Genomic DNA, 24,334 nt, shown 5'->3' on the forward strand with positions numbered 1-24,334 from the left:
AACTAGACGAAATGTATAGCTTTTGTAGGTTTTGATTTTGATAAATGAAGTACACAAGATATTTGATTTTTAAGAAGAACTAGAGTGAAGACCCGTGCGTTGCACGGCTTGAATTCTTTCTTTATCAAACGTTATATGTATGAACGTGGACAACACTAATAATTTGAAGGACTTTTTGACCCACGCGTAGGTCATTTCGGGTTGTGTTTTACTTAAGCGGGTAAAACTAATAAAAGGGGAATGGGCTGAAGAGGTTGAAAGTCACGCATAATGTATCGTTTTCCAAGATATAGATAATTGTTGCAATAAAATTGTTTTCAGATCATAAATAATGAACTATTCATATATTGAAAATTGGACAACCAATGCTTGTTACAAAACCTGCCCAAGCCCGTTATGATCCATATTAAAACACGGCCAATTCAACCCGTTACCCAACCTGATCTCAACTTGTTACCTATGAAATATAAAAATTAAAACATACGGCATCTGACATGTCTGAAGGCTTTATCCATGCTGGCGTGGACTGTTCTTGGCTACCACGCTGACGCGAGCCTCTTCATCCGACTCAAAATCCGCAATGCGCCTAATTTTATTATAGGAGACTCATGTTAGCACAGATGACTCTTATTTTTGACATACAAAGGCGCATGAACAACGTACCATTTCCTGCGACTTATCTTCATGGGCCCCAGATTTTCTTTTGCGTCCTCATCCACCAGAGTATCCAATCTCGAATTGTCAGCAGACCTGAAATTTTTTTCCAAGGGAAACACTACAATATAGCCATGCACTTGACTTTGTATTGGATACATGTAGCCTACGTTTATGTCTTGCTCAAACAGACAAAACCTCCATATGTCTTGCAAGTTACATATGAAAGAATCAACTGATAGGTAACTTTGACCCCGAAAAGAATTGATCTTATTCAGAAGTATCGATTGTATTCGGTACCTTGGAAAGTCAATTGATGAATGCAACGTGTATTCTTAAGTCAAGTAATGAATGCAACATGTACTTAAGCTTCTTCAGCAGCCACAATCCGGAATTGAAAAAAAACTTGAACTATAGAGATCACCTAAAGGCGGCCCAAAAATTGATATCTATGGTATGGCTCCATGATGCTTTCTGTGATTTTACATTATAAAAATATATCAGCATAACCTAAAGTCCTTAAGCATATGACAATTTAAATCCAGTTGAAAAGAAATTGATTATGATAACGTTTAACTAAGCCACTGAAATCACTAAGCCACCTTGGAGTTGTTTTTTTAAGAAAATAGGTGGTACTATTTAATCATATGAAAATTTGGCTAGTTTTTGTAATCTATGTTCACGCCCACAATGGCAAGCACTTTGACTTCTAAAAGTCAATATTGGTATACTTTTAAATAAATGCATATACTTGAATATACTTTTTATGATAGTACCTTTATAAGGTTCTAATAGTGTGATTCATATATGCTAGAATGACATTTACTAAGGTTAAGACTCCATTGTCTCTTCATGACATGATGTAAAAAGAAGTTACCATCAATTTACATCTCTTTAGGCTGACAAATTTTAAGGTCTAACATGAGTAGCATCAATTTACATCTCTTTAGGCTGTTGGGCTGCCAATCTTTAAGAGTCTTTTTCCAATTTGTACTACTGGTTATCATTATACCAAAAATTTTAAGAATTTACAGAAACTAAAGGCACATTCAGTTCAAAACCGGCAAACATAAACTAAGAACGAATAAGTGGTATGAACATTAGAAGATACCGAATAATGGTTCCAAATGTTCTCCATTGAAGTAGGTTACAAAGAAGAAAGGTTATTCCAAAACTAAGAACGAATAAGTGGTATGAACATTAGAAGATACCGAATACTGGTTATTCCAATTTGTTGTCCTGCAATACAAAGAAGAAAGGTAAAAACGTTTAAATATTATAATTATACCGATTACAAAATGGTCAACAGTAGCTATATTTTGATTTTTTTATTATAATAATTCTAGATAAACAATTTTCAATGACGTAAATCTAAACTTGATGAGACTTGTAACCCATTAGAACCTGATATTTTTCAGCTACATCTTTTTGGACCCATTTGACCCGTTAAAGGTAAACCACAGCCCAAAGTGACCCATTTATAAGTAGATAAGTGGAATTGACACTCCAAATAAAATATGACAATCGATTTGGTCGGTTACTTCGATTCCCATAGAATTCACACCAATCGCCTCGCTTTATTTCCTGAAAAGAGGTTCAACGTATATTAAGAATGATTTAGCTCCAAATAAAACAATCTAAAATTTAATTTTTCTATTTCATGGTAATCCTTTTTTCGAGTACTTCCTTTTCAAAGTCTCCGGATTCCTTAACACTGTAAAACACACACACACACACACACACAAATGCTTTTTGGTATTTAAGTAGTCATTCGCTATTGGCCTACTTCGTGGGATTTAGGTAGTTTGTACAAACTCAGGCTTCTGTGCTTAATTAGACATTAGTTTAAACGAACTATACAAACAAAAACTAAAAAAAAAACAAATCTTTGGCACGTATCAAGGCCTACAGCTAAAAAACTACGACTAACCATAAATGACCACCGTAATTAGCGCCTAGTTCAGATCTTCTCATGTTTTCCAACAGCTTCCACCATTAAAATGCAGCCCATTGCCATGAAATTATGTTTGGGCCTGCATATTACTTACAACTTTCCATCTTTTTTCACTTTCGTTCCATATGACCAACACTTGAAATCAATTAACGAAAACATGCAGATTCACAATAGCACACAAACGGAATGTACTGTGCTCATTAAACCCATAGATTGATCGAAAAACGGCCAAACAGGCCAAAGACATATTAACCCCATGCTTGACCATTTGAAACACCATATGACTTGACTTTCACTCTCAACGACTAAGGCTTAAGACCATTAACTGAAAAACACGCAGACTTCATTCTTGACCCAAAAGGCGCATAATTACTTCCTTAATTTCTTAGTTACTCCAAAAAAGATCTAACGGTCCAATGACCTATCGATCCAATATATACATCATAAAATACCTAATGTTTTAACTTACACATACATATCTCGACGTCGTCGTCACCTGCAAGATAAGGCCAAAAACTTGAGTTTACTAACCAAGCGAGAAAAGTCCTTTCTTTTCACCAGTTCAGTGGATAACAAATACGACGAAAAATGAATTGGAAAGTATATCCTTACAATATGTTGTAAATTAAGAATATTCAGAATGATTTTATTATGCATTCCCTTCTAACATGTTTGGCCCAGTTAACACGTCTGTTCGTTTAGTTTGAAGTTAAATGTGGTAGCCTAATCTGTTTGATCCTTGCAAGTATCCTAAAACAAATATGTTTGAGCCATTATGCTTAAACTCGACCCAGCCACTCAAAAGTAGGAAACAACGTTAGAGAGAATTATATATAAAAAAGTTAGTGAAATAATAATAATAATAAGCTGATCAAAATAGCACACTTTAGTAGGTAGACCCAACATCCTTCTGATGCTACAAAACTCTTAGCCTACAATGTAAAGATCATAGAACTAATTGTGTAGCTATGTAAACATAGAAACTTCACCTTCATTGGTATCATTTGCTAATTACTCTCTTCTTACATGTCTATTACACTTAATATCAACCTCATTATTCAATATGTATTAACTTGAAAAGTATAGTAAGAAGTCATTAGTGTGCAGTATTACATAACAATTATATAGATTGACAAAATAATTAGACCATATATGATATATATACATGAAGTAGCAAGCATATTAAACGCAAAATATTTGTTAACAATAAAAATAAAATTTCCCAATTAAGTGGCATATAAAAGATGAGTACAAAATTAATAATTTAATTCAAAGATCCCAAGTCTAACTGAAACTATTCGTTAACTCTATCCTTATCAAGTTAAAAGGTCCATTTTGTGTGAGTGAGGTTATCTATGTGAGCTTATGGGTTTTTCTCACAAAGGAATAAACTAATAAGCTTATGCTCTTTACTTTGAGCTTATTGAGAAGGCAATGGCTAATAAGCTTTCAAAAGAAGTTGAGATTTCTACATTGAGAAGGCAATGGCTATAAAGCTCTCAAAAGAAGTTGAGATTTCTACATATTTTTAATAAAGAGGCTAACTATTACAATGAAACCATAAAACACAACATTCTGTAGAAACTAACTGTGCTTTGTTAAGATCCATGATATACAAAATGGCGAAAATAAGAGAGATTTGAAAAACTATGAAAACTATAGGAAAACATATTGTAATATTGATATTTCTGGACCAAAATACAAAATTTATATAGTGTGACAATTCTGATGACATTTTTCATATCACAGATAGTTTATTTATTCTATTTGGGGACTCTTACCTTCTCAACCAAGAAGCATGATGATTCACTAATCATATAATAAAATATTATTTTATATGATACAAACTTATTAGGGACTAAATATTCTAACCTGTGTTCTAAGCTTAAAGGACTGCAGGGAAGTAGCTCTAATCATCTTCCCTTTCAATTTACCACCACCAAACTCAAAGCTGATTCGAACTCTGCATAAAAAAACATAGCCACCTATAAGTAGCAATAACAGAAAATACCATAAAAAGAGAATTAGGGATTAAGAACCCGCAAGTCTACAACAGAAAATAATTCCAAATTTTACATACCTGTGAAATATATATAAACACAGTCAATTTCTGAAGACAATTACCTGCACATTATTATACAAAATAAAATAAAATATAATAAGTATGTAAAATTAAATATAAAACATCAAACAATTGAGAAAGAACATTAGGCTAGAAGCAAGTTCAGCCTTGAGATCCTTCGATTGTGCTAACGAATCAACGATTCAAAGAGAATAAACGGTGTAACTGAAATAGATAGAAAAAAATTATGTTAGATATACAGAGACGGTTTGTATTTCAAATCCCTTCGCTTGACACCACGGGGGAACACCAAAGAGTCCAATTCTAATTGGGCTGATCAAATTGGACACCAGTTTTAAGTTGGTTGGACCGTTGGACTGCATCAAGCCACCAAGGGAAGACCAAAAGAATAAATTACCTTTCAAAAAAAAAAAAGTAATAAATTAAAGACTTAACTTAATTGATATATAAAAATAATTGGTTAATAGAAAAATACAGAATATGTATACATATACATATGTACGTATATAACTAAACAAACTTAAACATAAATATTAATCATTTGATAATAATAATAATTAACCCTACTAAGTACATATCGATAAAGCGTCAAAAATGTGCTAATTTTTTATAGAACTTTTAATTTTTCCACTACCATGATAGAACTTTTAATTATATATATATGCGCTAAATTGCGTCAAAAATGCGCTAAATTCTTTCATCATCATGATAGAAATTTTATATATATATATAGATAGATAGATATAGATATAGATCATTAATATTTGCACATTAAATATTCTAAAGAAACCTAATTACATCTATTAAGTACCAATCGATAAATCGTCAATAATACGTCAATTTTTCCACTTGCTTGATAGAACTTTTAGATATATATAGATTAGGATACAATATATTGAGTTAATATTACCTTCTCTTGACTTTTACAAAAAAAATGTTACGGAATTACGGACTAAATTAATTAGAGGGGATCTTAATTAATTTTAAACTATATTTAGAATATTATTAATGGTTAAAAACAGCCTAAAGGGTTGTGTTGGACTCACGAAGTTGTGACCTTCACCGATCATATATCAGTCATATATGATAATTGACAAATAATTGAAATCCTTATGTCGGTAAATATACGATGGGCGTATTTACCATTAATGACATAATATAGGGTTTTCCATTAGGTGATTGGAATTATAAAGAATTATATTGCACACTCATGAAACACCAGGGGACTAAAGTGTAAATGTTCTATTTATAGATAGAACCTAATTACACTTTATTAGAACCCTTAATCACTTTCTAATCTCTCTTAATTGTGTGCTTATGCTCTCTTAATCACGGCCTAACTACCCAGCCCAATAACACCCCATCAAATATACAATCACCTTAATTTGGGAACCAATCTCAATGACAAGAATGTTGAATCAACTAACAGGTTCCACAAGATCTTCAGGTTAGTGTTATTAATCATGTTTTTCATTATATTAATTAATACGAATCATTATTTTCCAACAGGTTGTAGTTAGAAATTCCCTTAAATAAATTACGCTATCGGTCTCTTAACTCTTAAAATAACTCCATTAATCATTATATTAGTTACATATATTCAGTAAAGGTGGTGTTTGGTTTCTTATTGTATTGGTGGAGTTAGATTTCAAGTAGAATAAGGGTTGCTGGAGATAATAACTTACGTACAAGAATTAGTAATTAAGTGATGGCTATGATTAGTTGAATATAATTACATATTGTACCCACACTGTATCAAAGATTTGTAAGGTTTATCACAAGAACAATTTTATTCCAACACATATAAATATATATATATATATTTTTTATTTTTTTTTGAAAGGTAAACTTTTACTAAACAAAATTTACAGAATATTAAGCATACACCAATCTTTCTAACTTAGATCTTTAAAACTTTGATATATTGCTAAATCATAAAAAGGCAAAAAAAAAGCCAAGGGACATATAAAAAATACCGAGTAAAATCGGTAGCTGAAACCTTTATGCAAAAGTTTGGTTTCAACAACATTGTCTTAATTTACAACTATGAGTGACTACGACCATTAACTTTAACATTTTTTAAGGGTCGACGAAATATGCAAAAAACAAAAAACAAAATTTAAAGAAAAATTACACATTAACCCTTTTAAGCTTAAAAATGACACAAAGCTCCCCTACATTTGATGTTGTTGCTGCCAACATCCCTGAAGCAGGGATGATTAGCCCTTTTTTAAATTATCAAACTATAATAACACTTATACCAGATTAAAAATAGAAGCATTTTGAACATATACAAATATAAAGTTTCGTTAAATGTACAAAAAAGCCAAAAATTTCGAAAAGAAAACCTAGATCTAGAACAACAAAGAAAACAAGTAACTAAAAAATAACGCAAAAAAGTAATTATCATTCTCTTGTTTCTTGGCGGTCATGAAATGTGCGACAAATGAAAACTACTTATCATGGATTACATACATCCCACCATATATAATTAAAGAGAAATTATCATCATTGTTTTTCATTAAAATACTTTAACTTCACAAACAAACAAACAAAAAAACTGATAATATTCAAACCAACTCAAATTTTTATAGAAAAATCTATTACCTAAAAAAATAAGATTTAAAATACATAAAAGGATTCGGTGTTCAAAAAAATATATATACATAAAGGAGGTAACTTACATCGATCTTGAATCGTAGTTGCATTCTTTAACATGAGGAATCGAAGAATCCAAAATATTATCAATCAAAACAAAAGCTTAAATACAAGAAATGATAACGAAAGCAATGTTTGAGTTTGGTGTGAGAAATATGAAAAAGTGGAGAGGATAGAGTGCTTAAAGTGGTACTGTACAGTAACGGCTCAAGCCATGCTGAGATCTAAAGCGAAACAAAAAACTGAGGCCTATTTATAACTAAAACTTATTTAAAAAGAAGAACAAAATTCCTAAAAACTTATTACAATTTACTTAATCAAAAGTCCTCTTAAACTACACTTAATTTAAATTTTTTAAGTTTCTCTTATTTATTTTTATTTTCAAATTTTTTTATACGAGTATAATTTTTTCTCTCCATACATCCACTGACGCTTTTGAGAAACTTGTCACCTAGCAACACCAAACTTTGCCTATGAGTTATGACTACTTTAATCAACACCTTTTTCACCTAAATCCGCAAATCCATTCACGAAACTCCATGGAGTAAACTCAATCTTTCCTAAACTCAAATCAACTTTGCTTTCCCCAAATTCTTCGACTTTAATCAAGTAATTCATACTCAAATTCTACGAATTCCCACATCACAATAAGCATTCCCAAGTTCATACGCTTAAACACACAAAACAAAACAAACAAACAAACATATTTCCGGTCATTACTTCCGGCTCATCCCATCTTATCTGGTCATTATCAGACCACCGTTGTGAGGAGGGATTTTGCTGTCGGTGGGTGGTGGAGTTTCCCAAAAGTCACAAATGAAATCTTTTATTTTTCTATCATCATCTCTCAATCAAAGCTAAGTATCACAAACAAAAGAAGATCTGAGTATCACAAATAAGATCTGAGACGGAGATGGGATTGCGGCGGCTGGCGGCGAAGTGGCGGGTACCGGCGCCGATAATAAAAAGCTTGTTATGTATGTGTAATGTTTATGTATAACTTCGGTAGCCATGATTTGGTTATATGAAGATGCCATGATTGGTCAAACAAAAAGTATTCTATAGTTTTTATATGTAGATGACCATGATTGATTATATTTGATTTAGTGAACTTATAAAAACAAAAAGATAGCACCAAACAATCCCATGAATGATAGCTGTTAAAAAATCGTCTAATTGTGAAGAGGTGGTAGCGGAGTAAAAAGCAAATCAGTGATATGTGAACAAGAAGGGAAACAAACATTATTTTTATAATTAACATTAGGGATAATCTTCCGAACGGCAGCAGTTCAATACTGTCCTCTCACATCTATCTTCTCCACGTGATAAAAAATTGATTCATAAACCTCCTCCCCCCTGATTTTCCCCTTTACAGTTCCGATAAGGGAACTGCCAGCAGTACAGATATTATCCCCTTAATATTAAATATTCATTATATTTATATGGATGTAAGGTGGAATAAATTAAGATATAACCGGTTAATTAGAGTCCACGTAAACGAAAGCAGGTCAAAGTCCTACGAAAGGTATTTTATTAGGTTTCATTGCCTCAAATAAAACTTTTTTTTGTTCGAGCCTCATAAAAGGTTTGACTGACAAGTTAAGTGACTTTTCAAGTAATTAATCCTATATTATAAAGCAAATTTCCTTTAAATTTTCAACATTGAACTTAAATTTTCAATGTTGATTTTAAGTACTATTCCAAAATGCTCCTCTCATCTATTCTATATTTGTCTAAAATAAATATAATACCATTTTTTTCTCCTTAAATCTCAATCAATCATTTTTTTTCTCTCTTTCATAAATCATTTTATTCTTCTAATTCATTTAAAATCTTTTATCTCAAAAATCGCACATCGATAAATTATAAAAGTTATATGGGTGTTCTCAAAGTTTCATGTTCTTTCATTAGAGTGGTCATTTGATATTTTTTCAACGAATTTTTAAATCCAATAGCGGAGCCCGTACGGTAAGGGCTGAGCCCGTCAAGTAGATCAACCCATCACCGCCACGCCGCCGCTGCCATTACATCACCACCCCGTCATCGATCACCTTCATCACCGCTATAACACGCGGGTATCGTTCTCGTATATTTTAAAAAGGAATATTGCAACCTATTAATGTTTTTAACCATGATATATAATTCATATTATTTGTTAGGAATAGGTTGGCTTGCTAAGAAATTTACAAGTAAGATTATGAACAACATAATAAATCTTTCATTGGTTGTATGACTAATCACTATAATTGATATTTTTAATTAAAAAAGAAAAAAAAAACATTTTAAATTATATTTTTGTTTCTTAAAAAATACAAAAGAAGTTATAGTTTATGCTAAGAATATTTAAATTAAAACTATATATATATATATATATATATATAGGAAAAGGGAATAATAAGGCTGTCCACCTAAGCTTAGGTGTGGAACCCCTCACATACTAATATTTTACTATTTATTGTTTAATGAATAAATGCACGGGCCCCATGATTTTTATGGATTAAAAAAACAATATGTGAGTGTTCCACACCTAAGCTTAGATACCCGACAACTTTATATTACCATTCCCCTATATATATATATATATATATTAATTATAAAAACATATTGTTGTTTTACTCGATCAAGTAGTATTTTTTCACTTATACTAATTATTTTTGCAATATATTTTGAAAATGATCGAGAGAAACATGAAGGAAAAAAAATTGGAGTATTTGTTGGTTATATATTGACAAAACATCATTTTTATAAATATTTATTTAAAAAATATCATTTTGATAAATACTTTTAAGAATACACCATTTTAAGAATTAAGTTTTACAAATACACCATTTTGGTTATTAACACATGAGAGAATACACATAAGACTTTTGTTTTGAGACCATTTCCATGAGTAAAAACTTTCTGTTGATTGGGAGAAAAAATTGAAAAATTACATTGAAAGCATTATCGATTATAGTAAAGGTTGATGCAACCAATAACTTAGGCAAGGAGATTCTTTTAAATTATTTTTTCAATTTAATGAAAGCATTCTTAATTTATTAACTAGGAAGTATCTAAACGACTCACCAATCGATGTATTACGAGGGTATTTGGGATTGAATATATAAAAGGTTTGCGTTTTGAAAAACCATGCTTTTTCCGAAACTGTGTTTTATATATGTGAAAAGCAGATAATCTTCTTTTTTTTTCCCGCAAACACTTGTTTTTCTTAATTGCTTCATGTAAACTCAATAATCAGATAATCTTTTTAAAACTAAATCCCAAACCCCATCTTTTGATTATTGGATTAACAAGCTTTCGGGGACTTTTTAGGATAAGAGAAAATCATAAAGTATAGAGATAACTTAATTTCTTAATGATCTAAATTATGTAGATTTGTGACACTTACTAATACAAATTAGAGTAAATTACACTTTTCGTCTCTAAAGTTGGTACGTTTTTTCACTTTTCATCCCTAAACTTTAAAAATTACAAGTTTGACCCTAAAGTGGGCCAATTTTTTCAATAACCGTCCTTTGGCCTTACGGCGTTAAAAAATAACCGTTAACGTACGCACGTGCTAGACACGTGAGGGCACTAATGTCATTTCACCTTACACCGACGGGCGAAAAGTGAAAAAATAGTTACTTGAGGGACGAAAAGTGAAAAAATAGCTACCTGAGGGACAAAAAATGAAAATCATACAAATAAACTTATTCTTCCATTCTTTCTTTTCCGATCGTCTTCTCCTATCATTTTTACCGATGGAATTTTCCGACTTTGAATCCAAATCTATAACACAAACAAAATCATTTACTCAAATTCATGACATTCAAAACACAACCAATCAAACAAATTATAGTTCAGACATGTCAGTCATCTTTTTTTTTTCTTTCCTAAATTTTGATTTTAATTGAAAGGAAGACGGTGGATGGTGGTGATTCTAGGTGGCGGCAGTTGGTTGGTGGTGAATGTAGACAACGGTGGTTGGAGGTGACTGTAGATGGCGGTGTTTGGTGGTAATTGTAAGCGGTAGTGGCTGGTGGTGATTGTAGGCGGTGATGGCTGGTGTTGATTGTAGTGGCGGTGGCTGGTGGTCATTATAGGCGGCGGTGACTATGGGTGGCAATTGCTCGTGGTGGTTATAGACGGCGGTGGCTGGTGCTGGTTACAAAAGGCGGTGGCTAGTAGCGAGGCTGTTGGTGGTGGTTATTAGGTGGTGGTGATTGAAGAGACTTGGGGGTAAAGGGAAAATTAATGTCTAGTCGGAAAATTTTATCGGAAAAGAAAGAATGGAAGAATAAATTTATTTGTATGATTTTCATTTTTCGTCCTTCAAGTAGCTATTTTTTCACTTTTCGTCCTTCAAGTAGCTATTTTTTCACTTTTCGTCTTTCAAGTAGCTATTTTTTCACTTTTCGTCCCTCGGTGTAAGGTGAGGGACGAAAAGTGAAATGACATTAGTGCCTTCACGTGTCTAGCACGTGCGTACGTTAACGGCCATTTTTTAACGCCGTAAGGCCAAAGAACGATTATTGAAAAAATTGGCCAACTTTAGGGTCAAAATTGTAATTTTTAAAGTTTAGGGATCAAAAGTAAAAAACGTGCCAACTTCAAGGACGAAAAGTGTAATTTATTCTACAAATTATATAGTTATATTAAAATATATGGTGAAGGTTTCCGCAAGGTATTTGAATTTGTGTACTTTACAGAAAAAATAAACATTAACCCGTACCATTTCACAAAATTTTGTTTCAAAAGGGTTGAAACTCATGAGTGATATAAGCAGTTACATTAAATCATGAAGATGATTTCTTAATTTTTCTTTACATATATATTTTATAGAGAAAAGTATATGTGTGTATATAACTTGTGACCAACTACTATTGTATGAAAGAAACTTTAGTTTGGTTTATTGTATGTAACTAACCTGTTAAAAATGAATGAAACGTGTAAACAAATTGATGTGGAGGTTTCTCATTGGGCCATGTATCAGATGCCTGGTGGTGCCACATTGATTTCTTACAAGATTCGTTCAGTTTTAGCAGATTATTTACATACAATGAACCCGGCTAAAGTTTCTTTCATACAATAGTAGTTGGTCACAAGTTACATACACACATAGATAGTTTTTCCCTATTTTATGTCAACAAACAAGTAAAAGAAAAAAAAAAAAATTTTAACGCCCCCCAAATAGAATATGCATACATTTGTTTCATACACTATAGAGTTGGTAATGAAAGATATATTTTACATTCTAAGGGGCTATAATTGAAATAAAATGGGAAATACCCTATCTTTGAGTAAGGTTTGATTTATTGATTACATAATAAAAGTAACCTCAACGGAAAACTAAAAAGTAACAAGCTGAAATTATATCAAGTTTTGTAGGATTTCTATAAAAATAAAAATACAAAGATTAGATTACCGTGCGGGTACGTACCGGCCGGTATACCGGTAATACCGGTACCGGGTAACCGACCGGTACGACCAAACTACCGGTATTTAAAACATTGAGTAACTATGTCATATTTATCATTATAATAATTCTACCAACGAATAAGAAAAATTTATTCGGATTGACCCAAAATGAAACTTTATCACCTACAACCCAAACCGATTAAATTTATATGGACATGGTTACCCAAATAACTAACCCGAAAAACCCAACCCGTATAACCCAAACCCATTTGGGTCGAGTCGGATTATTTGGGTTTGGTTTTTTTCAACACCCCTATGTCAAACTGGCTAAAACTCGTACAGTATGTGTTGAGTTGCTTAACAATCTCCTAAAATGTTAATGGATCGATCCATATAAACTTTATGGCAAAGTACACAACAATAATTACTGTGTTAAAAAATCCACCGCATTTACTTCAATTCTATCTAATAAACCAAAAGTAATCATATAAAAGTTTGTCTCAACAAATTTTAACATAAAAACGTAAAGACAAGAAGTGAGTTATACTTAGAGACCCATGCTCAAATAAAAGCGTGTTGCTAAATCCAACGAATGTTCAAATGTCGAGACTTGCACAGCTTTGATTGTTCCGTTATTATCCCGTGCTTATTCAACAACTGTTTGGATATAAGCAAGAGAGACAGAATTTATTATTATACTTATACACATGTAGCTAAAGATAATTCGTTAATCAAAAAAGGAAAGCAGTACCTTTTTCCTTTATAAAGGTTATTGTGTTTGGGTATGTGTCACAATGTAATGCTTCGGCCAACAAATTCAAGTCAGTGAATTGTTGTTTGGCTTCCAAACCTTGAGTCAAGACAAACCTAATTTTGAATTGGCCTCGATCTTCTTGTTTCAATAGCTTCTCGTATGGATGCTGGAAAAGAAAAAAGGAAAGCTAATAATGGGAAAGAGTGGATATATCCTTTTATCTAAACGTTGAAGAAAAACGGAATCAAAACCATGTAATGCAAAAGACAATAATATAATGAATATATATAACATGAAAGAAAAATCATAGAACTTACTTTGAGTCTATAAAGCCTTCGATTTTTCAGCCAAATACCTTCTAGTCTTAAGGTTAGTGATAGCGGCCGGCAACACCAAAGTAAGGCATCTACAACATCTTCAAAATCTTGCAAATCACAAAATTCTACTTGCAGATGCTTGAGATCATAAGGTTGTGACTTGATCTCCATTAATTGATAAGCATTTATGCCCTCCTGTACGAAAAGTGGTAAATAAATATATTTATGTAAATTAGAATTGTATTATCAATAATTGAGCAAACAATAACACATCAAAATATTGCATTCGAGTAAATACCTCATTCACACCAATACGCAGCTTCAAAACTTCGATTCCTTGATACTTGCCCAGAAAGAACCTCAACTTCTTAAACCAAATACTGTCAACATAAAGAAATGACTCGAAGTCTCCCATAAATGCAGTTGCATGGGCCGAATCCTCCTTTTTAAAAGGAGTTGAAAGCCGCTTTTGCCCATAAAAATTACAATAGCCAGAATACTCGAACAAATGCAAATTAGGGGCATAGATATCGATTTCATCTAGGTCACAGTCAGATTGTAATGCCAAGCTCCTCAAGGATGGAACTGACAGCCTCCACTTTTCGCTACGGGAATACAAAAGCAAATTTTGGATGCAGCGGAAGCTGGGTAAAAAATGTGGTTCTGATTGATCCCCGTAGTAACAGAATGTTTTAATTTTTTCGCATGAAGCCAAGTTCATACATGTCGGCTCCCATGCGCTTGCATCCACCAGAAGATAACTTATATTTGGAGCTTGGATATCTATTTTATCAATTGGACCAGAACATCCAATTTGAACCTTTTGAAGGGTTTGATGAGCATTAACACAAATTCTTTTGAACCCATAGCAGAATTCTAGTTCAAGATCCTCGAGAACTGGGCAATTAGCGGTCAGATATGTGATCACTTCATCATTATAAATCGGTACTTGTTCAAGGGACAAAATCTTCAGAGACGGGATTGTGAAAGTATCAAACATCAATGACGAAGGCAGCTCACATGAATGAATCGTCAAAGATAATAACGAAGAAGCATATAAGCGCTGGCTAGGCAAACGATACATTTGCTGACCCTTACATCTATAGACATTCAGAACTAACACCTGCACGCCTTTTTGAAGAACAAACCCCACACATTTGTCGATAATATCTCTATGGGTAGGCTCACGTATGCGTGCACAGATGTCAAATGTGTGTGGACTGAATTTTTGCTCGTTTAATCTTGACGTGGTATACTTGACATACTTGAAAAGATTATCCCCTAGATGTAACCAGTCAAACTTCAAAATCGGTAGAGAAGCTGTTAGAGAATACCAGTTCTTCGACAATACACTCACTCGAACAAGCGTTTTTGAATCATCGGAAAGAAAAGACAGCACATGGTGAATAATAAAATCTGGAAGCTGCGAAATCCAGTCCACTGTATCAATCGTGGTTTCCTCCATCTTCTTCTCAATTCGTATCTAAAGTTAAATTCAAGTGTCGATATGTAAGTCCAATGGTACCGACAAACTTAATCATGTGTACGATCGACCGAAACTGAAAAACCAAAAGGACTCGATCAAGGACGAACTTTGGGCCTTTGATAGAAATTTTTTTTCAAAAAACAGCCCTCTTTCTAAAATATAAGTTACTTGTTACTAGCTCTTTTTATTACGAGTAAACATTTATATATTTAAATTTAAATTTAAATTTATATATACTAAGCTTGACATGTTTAAAGTGAAGGCTAAAATTTTGTTTCTAACTCTCTTTGTAGATGTATACTAGCAAATCAACCCGACAATGAAATAAAATTTGACTTTTTGATATAGATTACAATGAATGTGTTTCACTACTTGGGCCGTAGCCTCTCTTTTTATAATTCATTCATCTGACTAGTGTTTAGTGGTCGTTTTTTCAATTTTTCCCCTTAGAACTGATATATGTTCTTGATTATTCCCAAAATGAAATATAAAATTAGTTATACTATGGTTTCGTTTAAAATTCTATTAAAACAAAATAAGTTCTTAGTTAATTTATAAAGGTCTTGCATGATACTTCTAGATAATTGATTTATTTAAGAGTTATTTATGCAAATCGTTGTATACATAATATGCTGATGATAGTAGTTGATTAAATATTCGATCATAGAAATAGATATATTAATATTCAAAAACGAACACGACACGATACAATAACTAGTTTAAAGCGAATAGTAACATAGGTTGGTTACACCAATTGATCTTTTGTCTGCCTTTGTTCTATTAGTCCACCTACATCCCACGTTACTATTCAGTTAATATTTGGATTTTGTTATATTAGACTCTGTTAAGGCTTTTTTTCTTTCGTTTTATTTTTGTTTCTTGCACAACTTTTTTTGCTTTTGTGTTCTCTTCTATTGACACATCTTATACCCGTATCACTATTTTGCCATTTTGCATCCTGTTTGAAGTTTCTTCTCTTTCTTTCTTTCTTTCTTTTTTTTTTTTTTTTTATAGTTTTTTGCTTTTGCATTATCAACTAATAGATTAGAAAGTTTATTCAACATTATGTTTTTCCTTTGTGTTTTTTATTTTATTTTTATTTTATAGCACAAACTAAATGTATGTATTTGATATTGTAAACTTTTTGATGTGGTTTTTTTCGTTTTCTCGCACAAACATTTTTTGCTTTTTTCAATTTATTTCTTTGTTATTTCACACTTTCTTAAATAGGTTCAACGCAAGTAAACTACCATATCAAAACCGTTTCAACACAGCAATGCCCAAACCTCACTAGTTAAACATTAAATTTTTACGTCATACAAAACCATAAATACCAACCCCCAACCAACCTTCATAAACTCAACCATTATTACTTATACAACTACCTCTCATTAGTTTTCTTTGACTCTTCTTCGTCTCCACTTTTATACATAATGAATTAAAATCTACAAACCTAACTTGAACTAATATTACATTACATGCACACACACAAATTGTTTTCCAAATATGTAATATATCTGATTTGCAATCAAAGAACTTAAAAGCCTCAAACCTTTTATGGCTTTCCAAGAGAATAAAAATTTCCCAGATTTTACCTGATCAAATTGGAATACTTTAACATTGTATCTCTGATCTTTGTCTGTTTCTCTTTCTCTCATATCTTGTGAAAGTTATGAAATTACAAAATGTTTGAATGTTAAAAAGAAAAATCTGATATATGTTTTCATGTAGAAAAAAAAGTTTTACATGATGTTCGTTTTTACCAATGGGTTAATAGCCCAGTGGTACCGTACCCCTAACAATGGGGGCTTGGGGGCGCACGTCCTGGGTTCGAATCTCGTTCCCAACCAAGTCTTCAGGGGATTTTACCGAGCATGCGTATATGCGGTAAACGCGCTGAGTACCAATACCTACATGGCTTCAGAGGGTGGCTACCCACTTACCTTTTTTTTGTAGAAAAAAAAGTTGATATATTTTAATTTTGTAAATATGTTGTACAAATTTTTTATTTTTGTCATTTAATATGTTGTGATATTTATTTTCTCTAATTTTAATGTCTATATTTTGCAAAAAAGTATTTTCTTTTTTGTGATAGTATTTTTGTTCATATTTTCCGGGGTTCTATTTATTTTTAAATTTTCTTTTTATTAAATGCCAGATCTCATGTTTTGAAAATAAAGTAGTAGTTATTATTTACTTAACTTATGCTTAATTATCCGGTAATTATTATGACATCTAGGTAATTTGACTATAGATTATATGATTATTATTTAACTTGTGCTTTATTATCCGGTGAATCATGTGTGTTTGAGTTTATGGATATAGATTATGTGATTAATCTTTCATAGCTTGGTGAATTGCTTTCCTTTCCATGCTATAATGTTTATTGAAGATGTGTGTTTTGCTAGTCTTCAAAATATGCGTAGATCTGGATTTTGTGTTCTAGTTAGAGAAAGCGAAGGTGTGGATCTTTTGTTTGAAGTGGGAGATTATAAGGCCATCTTCTATGGTATATATAAATGTCAAAACATACCAGGTACCACATTAACATGTCATCAAACTTTTTGTGGGGTGATAAATCTACAATAAGATTTTGTCATCTACAACAATGCACGCTTTATACAGTTATATACTATGTACTATAATATGCGTTTTTTGTAGATGGTAAAATTGATGTAGATATATCGTTCCCCAACTTTTTGAACTAACATATCAAACTCATTTTTTGCTTCAACCTAATATACTTTTATTATATCAGAACCTTTCCTAGACATCTTATTCAGTTAGTTTTCTCTTTATTTAAAATTTGTTTTTGCGTTCTTGTAGTGATTAGTGGAGACTGTCAATTCCTTTCTTGAGGAACTTGCGACTATAATCTGACTGTGACTTAGATGAAATAGATATCATTGTCTATTTTGCTTTTGTTTAAGTCTCTTGGCTATTATTATATGTATATAGGGCAAAGTGACTTCCCATTCTTTGTAAAAAGAGGTGTATGGCCTAGCTTATTTTCAACCTTATAGATATATATATATATATACATACTTACAGGGGACAATCAAATAAGAACAATTTTAAAATAAGAACGGTGAGAACACCTTAAAATCATCATTTTGATGCATTAAAAGTTTATAAAACTGACATAGTGCATAACTAATTATCATTATTAAGTGTTTAACAACACATTGATTCATCAAAATTAAAAAAATCACGTTTTTTGTTGGATGCATCATTTTGATGAATATGTATCCAAGATGGATGCACAAAACAAAAAACATGATTATTTCGATTTTGACGGATAAATGTGTTGTTAAACACTTAAATGATGATAATTAGTTATGCACTATGTCAGTTTTGTGGACTTTTAATACATCAAAATGATGATTTTAAGGTAATCTCACCGTTATTATTTTAAAAGTGTTCTCACCGGATTATTACTCTATATTTATACTTATCAAATTTCTTAAAGAATGGTGTAAATGCTAAAGAATTAAGGGGGATCAAGTCACCCACCTTGTGAACTTAAGGGCAGGGGTATTCAAAATATCCTAATCCACAAAACGAAGAATCTAATAGGGATCCGGATTTTTGAATATCTAAAAGTCGGATTTCGGTTTTTTGGATTTGGATATCAGATGATATTTTAAATAGTTTTTGAATTTTCAGATATATGAAAATATTCGAAAATACAAACATGGGCCAAGCTCGGGGTGTCTTGTGTTTATATTTATTAACTTGTGAAAAAAAAACCTAAATGGCTAAATCAGTAAATCCGTAGTTCCGTGACTTCTCTATATCATTATCGTCAGTCTCTTCTCTTAATATCTCCGATCTTCATATCTATTCATTTATCATGCTCTTCCTTTTAACTATCAATTTAGGCGATTCCCTCGTTAAACCAAAGCTTAAATTGATGGTTAAGAGGGATAAGTTAGATAGATGATATATAAAAGAGAACTTAGGATAATGATATAGGAAGTTAGTGAACTAGGGATATAGGATTTACTGTTTTTTTCTCTCTCTCTTTCTTTTTTTTTTTTTTTTTTTTTTTCGAACATTAGGATTTACTGATTTAGTTATTCAATGTTTGAAGAGTGACCCAAATGTAATAGATATAAAAGCAAGACAGCCCAACTCGGCCCATGTTTGTAATTTCGGATCTTCATTAGCATTCAAATTAGGATATTTTGAACACCCCTATCATAGATGCTTGAGTTCATAAGGTATTGACTTGATCCCCAATAATTCTTTGGCATTTATGCAGTCCTATAAGAAAATTGGTAAGTAAATATTTATGTTAGAATTATATTATATCATCTTTACTCCCTAATAAAACAAACCTCCCTATTAAATATAGTTGTCTTTGAAATACCTTATTTGCCTTTGAACTTTTTTATTTTATTTTTCTTTACGTAACTACCCAAAATCCCTAATAAAGCAGACCGTCTTCCGCCGCATTGCACGGATATCATGCTCGTTTAGACCAAGTAATAACACATCAAGTTATGCATTCGAGAAAATAAGTCATTTACCATAACATCTCATGATTCATGAAGGTTGATTTTTGCCCCCCCAAAAAAAACACCTAAACTTCTAAAATCAAATAGAGTCAATATAAAAAAGCCATAAAAAATCGGTTAAGCTTATTTGTAAGCTTATAGCTTATTATCCATGTAGTTTATATTTCATTGATAAGCTAACTTTATTTGGGTTTTTTTCTTCTCTTACTAATATGCTTATTTTTTCCATATATAATATAAGTTATGATAAGTTTGTAGATTGATAAATAAGCCATTGAAAATTAAGCTAGATAAAAATAAGATACATACAAAAAATCTATAAGCTAGACCAAACACCCGTTTAATGCATATTAATGGGCCGAATCTTCCTTTGTAAAAGTAGTGGAAAGTCACTGCCCAAAAGATACATATAATAGATTAATAGACACAATAATCGAACGAAAGCAAAATATCTATACTACCTATATAAACAAACTAATCTCAAAAAATTTAACACTTTACTTTTAAAATTTCTAATTTACCCTTTTAATCAAAATATCTATACTACCCAGTATTAACTTTATTAAATCCATATTAGTTTAATCATTTCATCAAGTTGAACTCAACTCTTTGACTATAATTTCTAGTTATAATTTTAATGTGAAGAGATCCTTGACATACCCAACGAAAAATTACATAAATCGATTGATCAAGGACAACTATGATCAACAATCATGAAAACAGAAATGTATTTACTTGTACCCTGCCAAAAAGGCTATAACTTCACAACCACAAACAAAATTTCAAGAATGATATATATAATGATATTTTACCTTATGTCATTGACCTGTTGCTTGAATTTTTCACCGAGACACTTCGCTAATCAAAATGGAAATATAATGGGTACACTTTCAAGTTTTGACTTTCGACTTTCAAAAACACTTGTACCGGGTCTAGAAAAGGTTCAAAACATGTAAAATTCTAGTACAGAGGTCAAAATGGTCAGTGGGTTGGGCTGCAAATAAGTAAAAGGTTAAATTTGTATGGGTCAAATTTTAAGCTGTCATCATACGCGAAAAGCCAGGTTAATAGCATTTGACCTAACGGACTAATAGTATTTGACCCGTGGCTATGTTGGAAAATTTAACAACATGAAAGATGAATCACGCTAAATGATGGTATAATTCAGGATTCGAGCTCCCCTTGCTTCTACAAGCTCTACAATGGACATATTAAGTCGACCATAACAATAACTACATAGGCCTTATTAACCAATTAGTCTAAACCTAAACTTGGTGCATATCACTCTGCACCCCTGCACTTCTCAGCCGATCCATATCAAAGTACTTCAACAACAACCGTGTCACCTTAAGCATCTTCTTCACTAAGTTTCAGTTGTGAAAGAGGAATCGTAAGATCCACCTTTGTTGAGGTCTGAGGCGGCTTCTCTGAAAGTGTTGGCCAGAATCTACTCAATTCCTTGCGAACCTGGACATACGTAAGTTTTGCCTCAGAATGACAAATATATATCTAATGAATAGCCAGAAACTATTGACAACTTCCCAAAAGTGAATAAAAATAAAATAAATCTAGAAACTTGAATAGAAGTTACAGGACATTACCGTTTTGATCACTCCCATGTGGAATTTAATGGATCGTCCTTGACGGATTCATCAATAGGTTTGTTGTCTAACAACACTTCCATACAAGCGTGCACCGAGTTTGATGTAGATTCAAGATTGTAACCTCCTTCTAACGCCATAACAATCTTTCCGCTGCTAAACTCCATCAGCTAATTAAGACAATTAAAAACATCACGCAGTAAATATATATTTGGTAGAACAAATTAAGGTTTTAGTATAATACACACAAAGGGAGCCTATAAGAACATATTTTACTTGAATCTTGAATGCTAACCTTTTGCAACATTAGAGCGTAACCCTTTGGGGTGACGCAACATCCTCCAAGAGGATCACCCATTGCTGCATCAAATCCTGCTGAAACCATGATTACGTCGGGTTTGAATTCTCTTGCAACCGGGATCAAAATATGGTTCCAAACTGTAATATAATCTGCATCCCCGCACCCACCATTCAGCCATGGAACGTTTATATTGTACCCTAAACCTTGACCCGAACCAGTCATGATGTGTGAACCATTATCACCACCAGGATAAAAGCGTTCATGTCTTACTTTGCCGTTCAAGACAAAAACAAAGGAATCATGTCTGCATATTTACAACAAACACTCTTTAACAACAATAAGCATGACAAATTTAGTAAAGTAAATTCTTATGTTAATTTACTCATATGTGTTTCTTACCTGTGAACGGAAAAGTAGAGCACTCGAGGATCGTCATAGAACATCTTTTGAGTACCGTTTCCGTGATGAACATCCCAATCAACTATCAATATCTTGTTGATACCCAATTCCTAAAAGGTAATAACATTTAAGTTAATCATATCATGTACTGTATTACACACGTACATTATAATAAAAAAACATATCACATATGTATTGGTAGTTGCAACTCACTTTTTGGTTAAGGAGAAAACTTGTCGCAATTGCAACATTGTTAAAAAGGCAGAATCCCATGGGTTTACAATCTTCCGCTTGGTGTCCTGGAGGTCTAACAATAGCAAAGGCCGAATTAAGTTCTCCTTTTGCAACTTTCTCAGCAGCCTGTACGTTGAACAATAATTTGTAATAATAATTAGTAGCCGGGCCAGAACTAAAAAAACAGCTTTTATATAACCTCCGTCTTACTAAACTTGTCCACTTTCAAAATTTCAATGTCAAACTTTACCAACTTTGACTATAAATATTTTTATCTGTGTTATATAATAATTGATGAAAGTTATACCAATGAAACATAAATTTAAAAGACAACTAATTCATATAACTTTCATCAAATATTATATAACACAAACAAAATTATTTATGGTCAAAGTTCATAAAGTTTGACTATTAAGTTTAGTGGGACGGATGGTGTATACCATATATGATAAATAGCTAGATTCGATTAGAGACCTCAACAACTGATCCAGCCGCAAGATAAGCAGATTCCGATGAACCGTCATTGAAATATACCGAACTGTAACCTCGAGCCTCGTCGTTTCTTTCACTATTAGAGCTAATAGTCTTGATTAAGTCAACGTGATCATTTGTATGAACTGCAGATATATATTTCTCATCTACTTCTTTTGCACCAAACACCAAACATCTGAAACAAACAAACAAACAAACAATATATGTACGATAGGATATATATATATATATATATATATATTTATATACTTAATTACTAAGACCATATTTAACCCACCACACTGAAACTCAGTTTATTTATGCCACATCAGCAATACGCTGATTCATCACACTGAACCATTTTTGTCATTAACCCACACACCGAAATATCAGTTTATTGTAGCCACATCATTATTTATTTAATTTTGAAAACCATATTAGATTAAATTAAAAACACATTTAAATAATAATAAAATTAAAAGATCAATAATATTAGATTTATAAATACTTTAGAATTAATATGTAACACTTTGTAGCTATTTTATTTTGTAACTAGTTTAAAATTTCAAGGGGTTAAATGAAATTTGATTATAGTGGATCTACAATACAATTTTATAGTATAAAATTAACTCAAAGGGTTGGTCTTCTTCGTTAGATATACATATCAATATATATCATCTGCAACTAAAATTAAAGCGTTTCTCTACTTCTACTATATATACACATATCAAAGCGCTTGGATCTCATAAAATAAATACCCAAAACGCCATTCTTCCCCAATACGCCGGAATCTCGACGTACTCGTCTAAAACCGTGGGAATACGTTGCCCCGTTGAAGATGGTCTAATATATAAAAGTATATATACGTACGTACGTACCTCTTTGTGAGTCCGGTGGACGTAAGTTTGTTCCAAATAGAAAGAATACGTCCGGGGCATTCTTCATGGTTTTCGTCACAAGGATCGTAATGCTTACACATTCGTTCATCGTATACTAAACCGACACGACGACGTTGTTCTGTTGATGAACCTTGAATGGTATTCATCTTGTTAAAACGTTCGAAAAGATAAATAATAAGGGGTTTTAATAAGTTTTTATCGAAAGAGAGTTATCGGGCCGAATGATATAAACCGAATTTGAGCCTTTGAGGGTGTTTTCTGATCTTTTATCTTTATATATATAGATATAATATAATAAAACAATGATTTCTCGATTAAACATCACTTTCCATATATAGTATTGTAGTCATATACATTCCTTTAATTAATTAAGAGATCGATTCTGTTGCGAGTTAATATTTGAGTTTTATAAATGGAAACTACCTTAAATTCCGAATAAAGTTAATTTATTTGTGTGGCCCGAGAGCCGTGGAGGTTAATTCGCAATTTGGCAATGGGCATCGATATCGATAGTCACATTTGCAACCATATACACTTTAACTACTGAAATCAGAAATTTATATGCTTAGCTCAATGTTGGCTTTCCTTGCTGCTGCTTGTATC

The 24,334-nt window shown here is 32.1% G+C and overlaps 2 protein-coding genes and 1 long non-coding RNA gene across 13 annotated transcripts; all 3 read right to left on the reverse strand.

The window, feature by feature from the left end:
- Nucleotides 1-273: 273 nt before the first annotated feature.
- Nucleotides 274-8,235, reverse strand: LOC122608719. 11 transcript variants are annotated; one of them, XR_006325302.1, is made up of 9 exons: nucleotides 7,376-8,235; nucleotides 4,931-5,088; nucleotides 4,689-4,732; nucleotides 4,481-4,571; nucleotides 2,059-2,238; nucleotides 1,766-1,893; nucleotides 955-1,128; nucleotides 664-750; nucleotides 274-586 (listed from the first exon to the last, which is right to left on the reverse strand). It is a non-coding gene; the product is annotated as an uncharacterized LOC122608719 (long non-coding RNA). The 11 variants fall into 11 exon arrangements; XR_006325301.1 differs by lacking the exons at nucleotides 4,931-5,088; nucleotides 7,376-8,235 and adding exons at nucleotides 2,585-2,687; nucleotides 3,078-3,104 and having other exon boundaries at nucleotides 4,689-4,890; XR_006325303.1 differs by lacking the exons at nucleotides 4,931-5,088; nucleotides 7,376-8,235 and adding an exon at nucleotides 3,084-3,104 and having other exon boundaries at nucleotides 4,689-4,889.
- Nucleotides 8,236-13,160: 4,925 nt separating this feature from the next.
- LOC122608485 (putative F-box/LRR-repeat protein At5g02930) lies at nucleotides 13,161-15,551 on the reverse strand. Its single transcript, XM_043781591.1, has 4 exons — nucleotides 14,119-15,551; nucleotides 13,821-14,015; nucleotides 13,501-13,669; nucleotides 13,161-13,406 (listed from the first exon to the last, which is right to left on the reverse strand). The coding sequence occupies exons 1-4, from the start codon at nucleotides 15,283-15,285 to the stop codon at nucleotides 13,396-13,398; spliced, it is 1,542 nt and encodes a 513-aa protein (XP_043637526.1). The 5' UTR covers nucleotides 15,286-15,551; the 3' UTR covers nucleotides 13,161-13,395.
- A 5,323-nt stretch (nucleotides 15,552-20,874) lies between these two features.
- Nucleotides 20,875-23,877, reverse strand: LOC122609476 (histone deacetylase 5-like). The gene is made up of 7 exons (XM_043782521.1): nucleotides 23,711-23,877; nucleotides 22,836-23,028; nucleotides 22,341-22,487; nucleotides 22,128-22,237; nucleotides 21,723-22,032; nucleotides 21,428-21,597; nucleotides 20,875-21,293 (listed from the first exon to the last, which is right to left on the reverse strand). Exons 1-6 carry the CDS (start codon nucleotides 23,875-23,877, stop codon nucleotides 21,436-21,438), a joined length of 1,089 nt encoding a protein of 362 aa, XP_043638456.1. The 3' UTR covers nucleotides 20,875-21,293; nucleotides 21,428-21,435.
- Between the last annotated feature and the right edge of the window lie 457 nt (nucleotides 23,878-24,334).

Source organism: Erigeron canadensis, chromosome 7 (assembly GCF_010389155.1).
Source record: "Erigeron canadensis isolate Cc75 chromosome 7, C_canadensis_v1, whole genome shotgun sequence".
Taxonomy (NCBI): domain Eukaryota; kingdom Viridiplantae; phylum Streptophyta; class Magnoliopsida; order Asterales; family Asteraceae; genus Erigeron; species Erigeron canadensis.